The sequence below is a fragment of the Quercus suber genome, unplaced genomic scaffold (genome assembly GCF_002906115.3).
Source record: "Quercus suber isolate HL8 unplaced genomic scaffold, Cork oak 2.0 scaffold_325, whole genome shotgun sequence".
Taxonomy (NCBI): domain Eukaryota; kingdom Viridiplantae; phylum Streptophyta; class Magnoliopsida; order Fagales; family Fagaceae; genus Quercus; species Quercus suber.
The window spans coordinates 762,131-773,902 of NW_027069778.1; the positions used below are offsets into that span (position 1 = coordinate 762,131).

The 11,772-nt window shown below is 31.7% G+C and overlaps 1 protein-coding gene across 1 annotated transcript; it reads left to right on the plus strand.

Annotated features, from left to right (window-relative positions):
• The first annotated feature begins 2,040 nt into the window (after positions 1-2,040).
• LOC112016471 (DNA replication complex GINS protein PSF2) lies at positions 2,041-6,330 on the plus strand. Its single transcript, XM_065783009.1, has 8 exons — positions 2,041-2,324; positions 2,434-2,508; positions 2,613-2,727; positions 4,399-4,498; positions 4,575-4,605; positions 4,686-4,778; positions 5,725-5,877; positions 6,093-6,330. The coding sequence occupies exons 1-8, from the start codon at positions 2,277-2,279 to the stop codon at positions 6,108-6,110; spliced, it is 633 nt and encodes a 210-aa protein (XP_065639081.1). The 5' UTR covers positions 2,041-2,276; the 3' UTR covers positions 6,111-6,330.
• Positions 6,331-11,772: the final 5,442 nt, after the last annotated feature.

Here is an 11,772-nt window from a genome sequence, read left to right on the forward strand (position 1 = left end):
GCAGCTTTTCTCTTAGATATTTCTTTGTTCTTATCATCTTTATACGTGCATGAAGTTCATCCTTATCGTTGGAACTTCCTGGAAGATTGCCCAAGTCGCCCAGGTATTTGCTTGACAGTATTCTTCACATCTGAGAAGGATAATCTTCTCTGACGATATTTCTTTATCATTTTCTTACGTGATTTTCCACTTCGAGGTCTTTTCCAATTATTTACTCATTCTCAAATGGACCCCTATCCTCATATAGGGCCCAAGGCCCAATATGTGAATTTGTGCATTTATCCCCACAATACATTTTTTTAAAAGAACGTACACAATTGTGTAAATTTAAGGTACAATTTTTTAAAGAATTTACACAATTATGTACATTCAATATACACCATTTTATAAATAAATAAAAAATGCACACAATTGTGTACATTCAATGTACACATTTTTTTAGTTTTAAAAAGGAAAAAAAATGTATACACTTCTTAAAGATTGTACATATTTTTGTTCATTCAACTTACACATATTTCAAATAATACACATAATTTTGTACATTCAATGTACACAGTTTGGAAATATTGTATATACATTTTATTTATTCAACATATATAATTTTAAATAAGGCACACAATTGAGTACATTTATTGTACACATTTTTAAATAATGTATAATGGGTTATGCTATTGAGTGCTTTTAGGGTATTAGTTAATAATCTATTTTAAGAAAGTTTTGACACAACTTTATTAGAAATGAAAAAAAACTGTTAAAACATTAATTTTCTTTTTCTTTTCTCATAAAAGTTTTATTTAAATAGATTATTAACCAATTTCCTAAGGGTATTCGTTAGCATTTTCCATGTATAGTTTTTTGTACACTTAAAGTACACATTTTTCAAAGAGTGTACTAAATTCTATGAACTCAATGTACATAATTGTTTAAAGAATTTTCTACACAAACTTAAAAAAAAAAATGATGCTAATTTAATACTTGGCATTATAAAGAGTGTTAAAAAATGTTAGATTATTTTGAACATGAGCCAAAAAAAAAGTTCATGATCATGCTATATTAATATGTTAATTTTTTTTAAAGACAAACTTGAATTTATTCACAAGTATATAAGTATCACAATGACACAAATTAATACCTATTAAATATTTCAATTATATATTGTAATACATATTTTAAATAGATATATTTATTAACAACTTGTGGTTTGTATGCGCAATTTTTTTATGGTTATTTTTTTATTTTTGTGCACAATAGCTCCTTTTATGTTAGAAATTAATAATAAGCATCGTTTGCCACTATTCTATTGTATGTGTTAGGACTTGGGATTCATCCTAATTTTAAGGACATTTTTTGAAACTTTTTTTGGTGCTAATTTCACACTTGGAATTATATAAAGTATTACAAGTTCAAAATTATTCTAAACACAATACAAAAACAAAATCGAGCTTATGATCAAGCAATATTAGATGTTAATGTTTTATTTATTTATTTGTTTGCATAAACTCAAACTTGACCAACTCTAAAATTTTTTATTAATGATTAATAAATAATAAAGGAAAATGCTAACGGATGTCCTTATGACAATGATTAACAATCCATTTTAAAAAAGTTTTTATAAGAAAATGAAAAAAAATTAATATTTTGACAACTTTTTCAATTTCTCATAAAAATGACGTCAAAAGTTTCTAAAATGGATTGTTAAACATTACTTTAAGGGCACTCGTTAGCATTACTCATAAATAAATTATAATTTAAGCTTATGTAACTTAATTAATGAAACATATTTTAATTTACGAACTTATACCAACTTAAATTCATTGATGATGTCATTCTCAAAAAAAAAAAAAAATTCATTGATGATGTGGTTTTAAAATCATATATTATTTTTCATTCAAATAAAATTTTAAAATCCGAATTTTGAATTTTCTAACTTAAATTAAAAAATTTAAAAAAATTCCGAATCCTAATATGCATTATGCTCATATTTTTCCCGCGAACGGGAAAAAAAAGACAAAGAAAAAGAAAAAGAGAGACAAAAAGTTAAAATTTCCCGCCTCACGAGAGAATAGGGTTCACGGTATAGTCGAGTCAGAATTTCACAAATCCACCATATCCATCCCCATCTCTTCTCCCCTGCGATCAGTTTCCACTACTCACTAGTCACCAGTTCCACCACTCATTTTCAAATTCACAATCCCTCTATCTATACTCTCAAACCTCATCACATAAATTTTCTCTTAGCACAAACCCTAAATCCATCTGAACTCATAGCCACAGCAATGGCCGGCCAATCTGACCCTCAACTCTCCCTTTTTTCTGCCGAAGAGGTATCTCTCTGTCTCTGTCTCTGTGTATGCTTTAACTTTCTTCACATAATTTGAATTACCTTTACAGCACAGTTGTTTTTGGATCTGATTGGAAAAATTTATTGTTCAGGTTGAGTTCATTGCGGAGGACGAGATGGTCAAGATCGTCCCCAATCTCCGAATGGACGCTCTCAATTTTGTCTGCGTAATTTTCTTTTTCCAACTTTACCCTTCCCTTTCTCTCCATACAACTTCAATTTGCATACAATCTGTTAATATATTTGAGTGTGGTTTTGATACAATTGACAGGGGGATTTTGGCCCTTTCTTCCCACAACTAGCTACTCAGGTCCCGCTTTGGCTTGCGGTGGCGTTGAAGAAGAGAGGGAAGTGCACTATTCGACCGCCTCAGTGGATGACAGTAGGTAAGGTTTCCCTATTTCTGTGTGTGAATGCGTGCACGCGCGCACAATTTGTTTGATTGATGTATATTTGTTGTATGTGAATTTTGGATTGTCTATGATTTGTGTTTTAGATGTTAAGTGTAATCATTTAGGAGTGCATCTCTTGCTAAGAGCTATTGGAGTTTAGCTAGACAAGTTACAAAAAAAAATTACTTAAAATAAGGACCAAAATACACTATTAGTCGCTAAACTTTAACCCATGATTGATGTTAGTCGCTTGAAGTTTCAATTGATTGCCTTTAGCCCCTAACAAATTTCAAGTGATCAATTTTAGTTCCTAACAAACTTAAAGTCTTTTGGTCCCTAGCGGGGGTGATGATGTGTAAGTTTTTAGTCTGGCCACGTTTATGTATGAAAGTGATCACTTTAAATTAGTGGCTAAAATCACTTATGGGCTATAATTTAAAGACAAATAGTATATTGAAGCCAAAAAAGAGAAGAAATATATTGTGAGATGGTGGTTCCTTTGACAATGCTATGACCTCAATTAACTTGGACTGGAGCGTGCCTTTAAACGATGTGGCATTGGGATTCTATAGATACAAGTGAAGTTATTATTCTTCTAAATGGTGGAATGGCTTGCAATGTTCTAACTCATATCAATGATTAAGGGGTTTTATGTTTTGAATTTTGTAAAATTATCTTAGACCAAGAGGTTCTTAATCATGGAATATATCAAAAGAAAGAGATCTTATCTGTCATGATTTTAGTTGTTTCATAGGAGATGGTGAGGATAGTTACTTTTGGGGTCAATAAATTGGCCAGGGAGGAGTGGATGTATGAATATATGCTGATCCTCAGCAAAAAGGAAATATTTGTAGGATATGTTTATCTGTACCATAAATAGAAAAATGAAAGTTTGATTCTAATTGGATATGTTCTGCAATCTGCATTCTATTTTGAATTTTGATTCAAGAATCATGGTTCAGTTTTGGGGGGGTAGTGTGGGTTGACAAGGTTTTTAAACTTAAACCACTCTTTATTTTATATATATATATATATATATATATTAATGGTAAGATTATTGGTTTCTAATATATTTTTGGAATAGAATTTTGGGATCTACTGTAATTCTAGTATATATTTTAATGTATTGAATGTTTTTTCTACATACATGCATGTGAATGTAGAGAAAATTCAATGAGAACAAAAAGAATCATAAAATGTTGATAAGAGGTTTTTATATGGGGCAGAAATATCACAAACCACTAGCTGTTCAGTGTTCTTCCTCATTTTTGTCTTCATATCAATCTTTTCAGCCGGTCTAGAGATCCATGTGGTATTAATGTACTGCCTTCTTCCAATCAACTGAAAGTATGAGTTTAAATTCTATGATTAAGCACGGCCTTCTGTTTTGAGTGTTTATCGTCTGCTTTTGTTCAGTGCTTTATATTATCTAAATGTAAAGGTAGAGCCAAACTTTTACAGCTGTTTCTGCAAAAGTGCTAATTTGATATCCCTGTCGTTCATCTATTTTTGGAATTCTTATTCATTTAGTCAAACATTTTATACTTTATGTCATGGAATGCGGTTGTTATTCAGGCTGTTTAACTTGTATGATTGTAAGTAGAAAATTATTGATCTTTGTAACACTGAGAAACATTTCTTACCATTTCATGCTTTGTGGACTAGAAAAGCTGACACAGGTTTTGGAAGCAGAGCGAGATTCTCAACGAGTGTTTGAGCAACTACCATTCCATTATGTGGAGATCTCAAGACTTCTTTTTGACCAGTAAGTTTTGTAAATATTACATTCTGTATTTATAACTTAACAATACTGATGTCAACTGTAACTTTGTGGATGATAGTGCACGTGATGACATCCCCGATGTATATATGGTGAGTTTAAGATTCTCATAACTTTGTTTAAATATGCATGAGAGTTTTTGCAAGGAATTTGATATAGATCTTTTATATAGGTGAGGTCTCTTATTGAGGACATCAGGGACGTAAGGTTTCATAAAGTTGAGACTAATTTAGAGTCACTTAATGAGCGTGCCTTTGCTTTGAAGGTATACATTTTTTATCTCCCTTTGTGAATCTATGGATGCTGCATATTATAAAGCGGAATTAAAAGCCTTTTGGATTTTGAGAGATATCTCTCTATCTTAGATACTGAAAAATGAGAGACATTTATAGAAAAAAAAGGGAAAGAGTTTGAACATGTTCCTTTACAAAGTGGAATCTGGTATACACTGGAGAGGATGGTGTTCCTTCTATTTGCTTTGCATTGTTGCCATCTTAAGTTCATAAACATTAAGAATTTATGATTTCAACCATCTAAAAGTTGAGTTGTTCAACTTTGATATTGCAATGAAACCTATATGCAAGTGAGCCACACAACAAGATTTATGTGGTTTGGCAATGTTCACCTGCTGTGTGGGGGGATCCACTAGTTGATAATCAGGGTTAAAGTTCTCTCACTATAATTTTCTCAATACAGGATTAGATGATACAATTACATATAATAGCTAATGGTCATAGGAATGGGGGCAATTCCACTTTCCAACTTAAAATATATGGGTTTAGTTGCATAGTCCACACCAACAACACCCCCCACCCCCCACCCCCCCACCAAAAAAAAAAAAAAAAAAAAAAAACCCAAAAAAACACTAACATGAGCAATTGATCTCATAGCAAAGACCCTTTTTCAAGCAGCTCTCTTTTATAACAACTATAAGACTGAATAAAATACCTAACTGCTCATAAGGGGACAACATTAAATCAAATGTAAGGCATTTTTCACGACAATGTGTCATATGGTTAAAGCTAATACTTGAAGGGGGCTTGATGTAAAACCTCTTTGTTGGGGCCTGTAAAATGTTTATGCTCAAAGATATTTGTACATAGCTTATAGCATGGATGAGAGAGAGAGAGAGAGAGAGGTGATAATATATCTCTGATGGCATTTCTTCGTCGAGTATTATGCTCCTAATCCTTTTAAACCTCAAATTGCAGATTAACAATCTATCTGCTATGGAAGTAAACATAGTTCGCCCATTTGTTGGGAGAGCCCTACAAGCATTTTATAAGCATGATAGTCCAGACTTGATACCAGATCAAGATAGAGTATCTGATAGACGACCACAAGTAGCTAATAATGCAACAAGAGTATGTTCTTTCTTATCTTGGATTTTTATTCTTTGTTTCTTTTATTGCTTATGAGAAGAACGGTAGGTTTTCTGCCTTTTTCCCTGATTTTACCTCTTGGTTGATGTAATTAGCATATCTAATTGTGGCAAAGTGGTTTGCAAGTCTATCACAGTAGAATATTATATCCAATGGACAAAGGGTTTCATGATTTAACTAACACTTTTGTTTTCCAGCGACATCTGCGGCGATAATGTCATCTTTTCTAATCACCTTCCATCCAATTGGAAACACTAATTTTGGCGAGCTAGTTTGGAGGAACATCTGTTCTCTTTGGATGAACTTTCCAACAGAATCTTTGACGGTGCTTTGGTATATGTTATTGTGAAGTAGCTGTCATCTATGTGTTGAACCCTTTATATTTGATTGTTTACTTATTTTCTTAATTAGTAATGAAAATTCTGATTCACTTCTCATGGTCCTGCAATCATCTTTTTAGTTAATCCAATTAATTGTTCTTAAACATTAATTTTTAATTCAACATTGGTGGGCCAAACTACAGATTTTAACCTACATATTAGCAATTAAACACAAGGATGTTTAAATGTTTAGTGGCAATGAAAGTAGTAATATTCAGTATTCCGAGTGCAATGCTCCCTTCTATCACTTAATAATGGGTTTTGTTAATTAAATTTATGATGGAGCCCACTATTCATGTGAGAGGAGGGAGTGTTGCTCCCTGAGTATTGAATAATTTTTCCAATGAAAATAATGATAGTCTAAGGAAAAAAAACATTAATTAAAAGTTATGTATGTCACCAATTGATGACAAGATAAAGGTCACCTTGGATGGCTTGGAAAGGTGCAGTGAAGACCAATGCACACAAAGTAGGGAATTATCAAATTTAGTTGAAGGCTTCACAAGGGAAAATCAGCATTACGATTGAGATGGCAACTGGAATTTTTATTTTTGTCCAAATGGTAGAACATTTGATATTTATTCGAAAAAATCAGTTATAACATTGATCCTCATCTATGGTCATAACCAATTTGGAGGATCTTCAATCCACACAAAGTATGGGTTTGGATAAGAGGGTAAGTTGCGGCGCGTTTCCTCTGTGCGTCTTCTCCTTTTTTTTTGCCGCACTTGTTGACTTTAGGGGACAAAATTTACTATGCGTGCATTATTTACGCACTGTTCACGTAATATTTAATATTAAAAGTGGGTTCCACAATACTATTCACACGTTTAAAAATTATTTTGTTACAGTGTTTTCAGCAACAATCAATTTTTATCAACTTTCAGCAACAATAAGTGTTATCCAAACGTATCCAAAAAAGTTTTTACAGCTTGATTGCTAAGGCTTTTTTGGGATATGGCTTTAAAGGATTCAGCCAATGGGCTTGCAGTTAGTGCTCTTTCCCCTCTGCCCTTGTCACAGGTTTGTTGTGGGTTCAGTTCTGCCTCCCACCCTACAACATACACTCTGCCCCCAAAAAAAGAAGACAGGAATTAAGGGATTCAACTTAAATTAGTTGGGATGCAGTAATGTGTCTGTTTGAATTGAATTTATTGTTCTTGAAATTGAAAATTGAAAATACTGTAATAAAATAATTTTTAAATATATAAATAGTATAATGAAACCTATTTTTAATATTTTTTATTGTATAAACAGTGCTAAATAGTGTATGAACAGTATTTTTTTTTTTTACACAGTAAAATTATGTGATTTATTGTTCACTTGCAGGGAAGGAAAAAAAAAAAAAAAAAAAAATTTTTTTTTTTTTTTTTGCCGCACTTGTTGATTTTAGGGGACAAAATTTACTGTGTGTACTATGCGTGCACTGTTTACGCACTGTTTACGTAATATTTAATATTAAAAGTGAGTCTCACAATACTATTCACACATTTAAAAATTATTTTGCTATAGTGTTTTCAGCAACAATCAATTTTTATCAACTTTCAGCAACAATAAGTGCTATTCAAACGGCTCCAAAAAAGTTTTTACAGCTTGATTGCTAAGGCTTTTTTGGGATATGGCTTTAAAGGATTCAGCCAATGGGCTCGCAGTTAGTGCTCTTTCCCCTCTGCCCTTGTCACAGGTTTGTTGTGGGTTCAGTTCTGCCTCGCACCCTACAACAAACACTCTGCCCCAAAAGAAGAAGACAGGAATTAAGGGATTCAACTTAAATTAGTTGGGATGCAGTAGTGTCTCAATTTGAATTGAACTTATTGTTCATGAAATTGAAAACTGAAAACACTGTAGTAAAATAATTTTTAAATGTGTAAATAGTACAATGAGACCCATTTTTAATATTTTTTATTGTGTAAACAGTGCTAAACAGTATATGAACAGTGTTTTTTTTTCTTGCACAGTAAAATCATGTGATTTATTGTTCACTTGCAGGGAAGAAAAAAAAAAAGAAAAAGAAGGAAAAACGCAAAACGTGAACTCAGCTTTCAGCTGAATTCAAACGCCCTCAATATGTTGTTTGTCCTAGGTTGTTTTATTACTCTATCACTTGTACTAGAGTCTAACATGTGTTCAGATTGTTGGTTGGTTTAGTTTGTTGTCTGATCAATGCAGTTGGGGTTTCTGTGTCTCTTTTCAGTGCATTATACGTGATGAGTAATTCACTGTGGCTGTCAATTAGTTTCATTTGTGTTTACTTCATGATTCTCAAATCCTCATGAGTTAAATTTGGGTCTTTTATATCATTCCGGCTACAGTGAGCTCTGAATCTAATTTTGGTTGTCTGTAACATTATTTTTGGAGAGAAACGTGAATTATGAAAAATGTTCTTTTAAAGCTTAGGGGGTGTTTGGTAGAGTAGTTTGAAAATTGTTGTTTATTATTTTTTGAAATACGTGTGAGTGAAAAAGTGTGTTGAAATGCGTGAAATGCTGTTTAAAAACTAAAAAATGTTGTTTGAAATGGCGTACCAAACGGGGCCTTAATGTTAGATGAACTTTTAAGATTCATGTGGTTAAGAAACGTTTGAAAAGATTTTTTGAAAGTGCTAAGCAGTTTTTCCCGTGCTCAGTTCTCAATTTGGAAATATGTTTGGAATTCATGGGTGTTGCGTGCTTATCATTCAAACATCTCGTGATTGTCTCATACGCTACAGGTTTATGCATGAAAATTCTTTAATACGCTTTATTATTTTCCAGTCTTTCCCTATAAACTTTCAATTACTTTTTACATTATTATTATTATTATTTTTAATATAAAAGTGAAGTTTTCAGTACTTTCAATTGCTTCCTTGTTTCGTACTTTTTACATTATTTTTAAGGAAATGTTAATCAACGTCCTAGGGGCATTGATTTAATAATTATTTTTAGATAAATTTTATTAGGAGAATGATAAAATAATAAATATTATTAACAATTTTTATATTTTTCATAAAAATTATATCAAAATTTTTTATTATAATTTATTAACAATTATCCTAAGAGCATTTATTAATATGATCCTAATTTTTAAGGCATGGTGCCATGATGCCATCATATGCTCGTTACTGGTATCATGATGTGTTGTTTGCTGATCTATATAGGTATAGGATAACTGCAGTCCTATGCAAGAAATAGCTTTTTATATTTTTAATTTTTTTACTTACCTCAAAAGTATTGTATTTATGAAACTACTTATAGTAAAGAGGAAACTAAACCCCGGGAGAAAAAAGAAGGGGGGGGGGGTGGTAATAGTAATTTTAAATAAAATGGTGTCTTGAGAAACGTTAAATAATTTTTGTTTTAGTATTTATTTTAGAAATAAAAAACCATGGAATAATTTTGTTATAGGATTTACTAATGTATGCCCTCTAAGCATCTATTAATAAACTATTTAAAAAAAAATTATGAAAAAAAAAAAGACTAACCTTTTAAATAATTTTTTTAATTTTCTTAACAAAAAAGTTCTTAAAATAATTTATTAATAAAATACCCTGACTTCGGAAAACCCTTATCATTATGNAGATGTCTATACTGAGCACCAGAAATCATGTTAGAATCCTTTGTGTTTTTAGGGAAAGGAAGATATATCTTGGATATTCCTTAAGAAGTCAGATAGACAGAACGGGATCTTGTTTCATACTTTCATGTTCCCTTCTATGTCCCCACCCTAAAATTATGAGTAGTTGTGTGTCACATGTAGGTGGGTCCTCTAGTCTAGTAATCATTTTAATTTCAATGTAAGACTCATAAAGAAGAGAAAAGGATTGGTATTATCCACAACTCTTTGAGAGAGCAGGTGGAGGAATTATGCTAGATTGAACGTCCCATCCTACCCCAAATAATGGCTCACACTTGACTTGGGGGTGTTGACAAACCACAAAATCAGCGCAGTTAGAACTGGTTTTAGTTGCATTTTCTTTTGGTAATTTTTTTTGGGTTTAAGAAATTGGATCAATATGAAATTAGATGTATACCCATATAAAAATCCAGCTTTAGTTTTGGTTCTTTAAATATATTTCCTCTAAAATAAAAATTTTAATTTTTGCATTTTCACATTCATATTCCCACCACAAACTTGTATTAAATTTGATAGTTTTATAAAATAAAATCAGTTCAATATTGAATTGGTTTTATTGTTGGTTCAACTTATTTAAGAACTGAATCAATAATATGGTTTGCCAAAACCTCTTTTATGTTTCCATGCTTCCGACCAAAACTCTTAATACACTGATGAGGTTTCATGACAACTAAGTCTCTTTTGAGTCAATTTGGTTATTTTAGGCAGCTAATAATGTCTATTAGTAATATTTAACTTATTTTTATATGAATGAGGACTCGTATTATTCGTGTCAGAATTATATTTATATTTTTAATATTTGTTAGGTGCATTTAAAATTCTTGTGCTGTTCTTTAGGCAATTATTAGATTCCACCTTGAAGGTTTACTTTTCTTGCAATCATCAGATTCCTTTTGAGAGAATGATCTTGCTTCTTCCAAATTTATTTCGTACTGGATATTAAACTTCAAATCTTCAATCCTCAGTGTTGACACGATAGTCATTTTCGTGTGAAATGGATGAACTGGACTAATATATAATTTTTCTTCATAGGATCCTTGGTTGGGCATGTTATTCATTGAATAAGCTTGCAATCAATGCACGTTCTAATGTTTTGTAAGGTTGTTTCTGACATGTTTAGAGTTATTGGCCTAGCATTTTCCTTCTCCAGTATGAATGGGTCCCATTTCAACTTTCAGGGACCAACTCCCTGGCATAGGGCCAAGCAATTGAGTAGAAAGTGTTTTGGATTATTGATTTTTGGAAATGATCTAACAATTTGTGTTTCTTATAGCTAAATGATTGTTGGAGTTTAGCATGAATGGCTTTATGCATCAACCATGATTTTTGTTCTATGGTTGGGTATCAACCATAAAACAAAAATAATAAGAAGGCACCCAAAGGGATTAGAATGTGTTCTTTGAAAGTTATTTTTAAGGGTGAAAATAAAACCTAATTTTTGTTATATTTAATGAAAATGCATATAGAGTATAAGTAAAAAGCAATTTTTGAAAAAGCAAAGCACAAATTATGTTTCATTGACTAAAAAATACTAGTATATATTTCTAATTCTTAACTATAATCATCATATTTTTCAATCTCAGCTCTCAAGTCATTTCATCTTTCATCTTATTACAAGCGCCTTAGATCTTGTCTAGTTTAAAAAAGAACTTGTCCAAAGACTCCAAACCATCCCCACCTCAACCCATGATGAACCATGGCCCCCCTCACCCCTACCTTGCGATCCAAGGTGACCTATAAGTACAATCCATCCAATCCTTGTTCTTACCCTTATCCAGCAATTGATATAAAAAAAAAAAAAGGGTTTTTGATTTATTATTATTTTCGTGTTCTCACATTCTTTGAAAACAGGACTGAACATAAAAAAAGAAAAAAAGAAAAAAAA

Coding starts and splice junctions, on each gene's coding strand:
- LOC112016471 (XM_065783009.1), top strand. CDS start 2,277: ATGGCCGGCCAATCTGACCCTCAACTCTCCCTTTTTTCTGCCGAAGAG. Junction 2,325..2,433: donor CCCTTTTTTCTGCCGAAGAG/GTATCTCTCTGT, acceptor TTTATTGTTCAG/GTTGAGTTCATTGCGGAGGA. Junction 4,779..5,724: donor AGCGTGCCTTTGCTTTGAAG/GTATACATTTTT, acceptor CTCAAATTGCAG/ATTAACAATCTATCTGCTAT.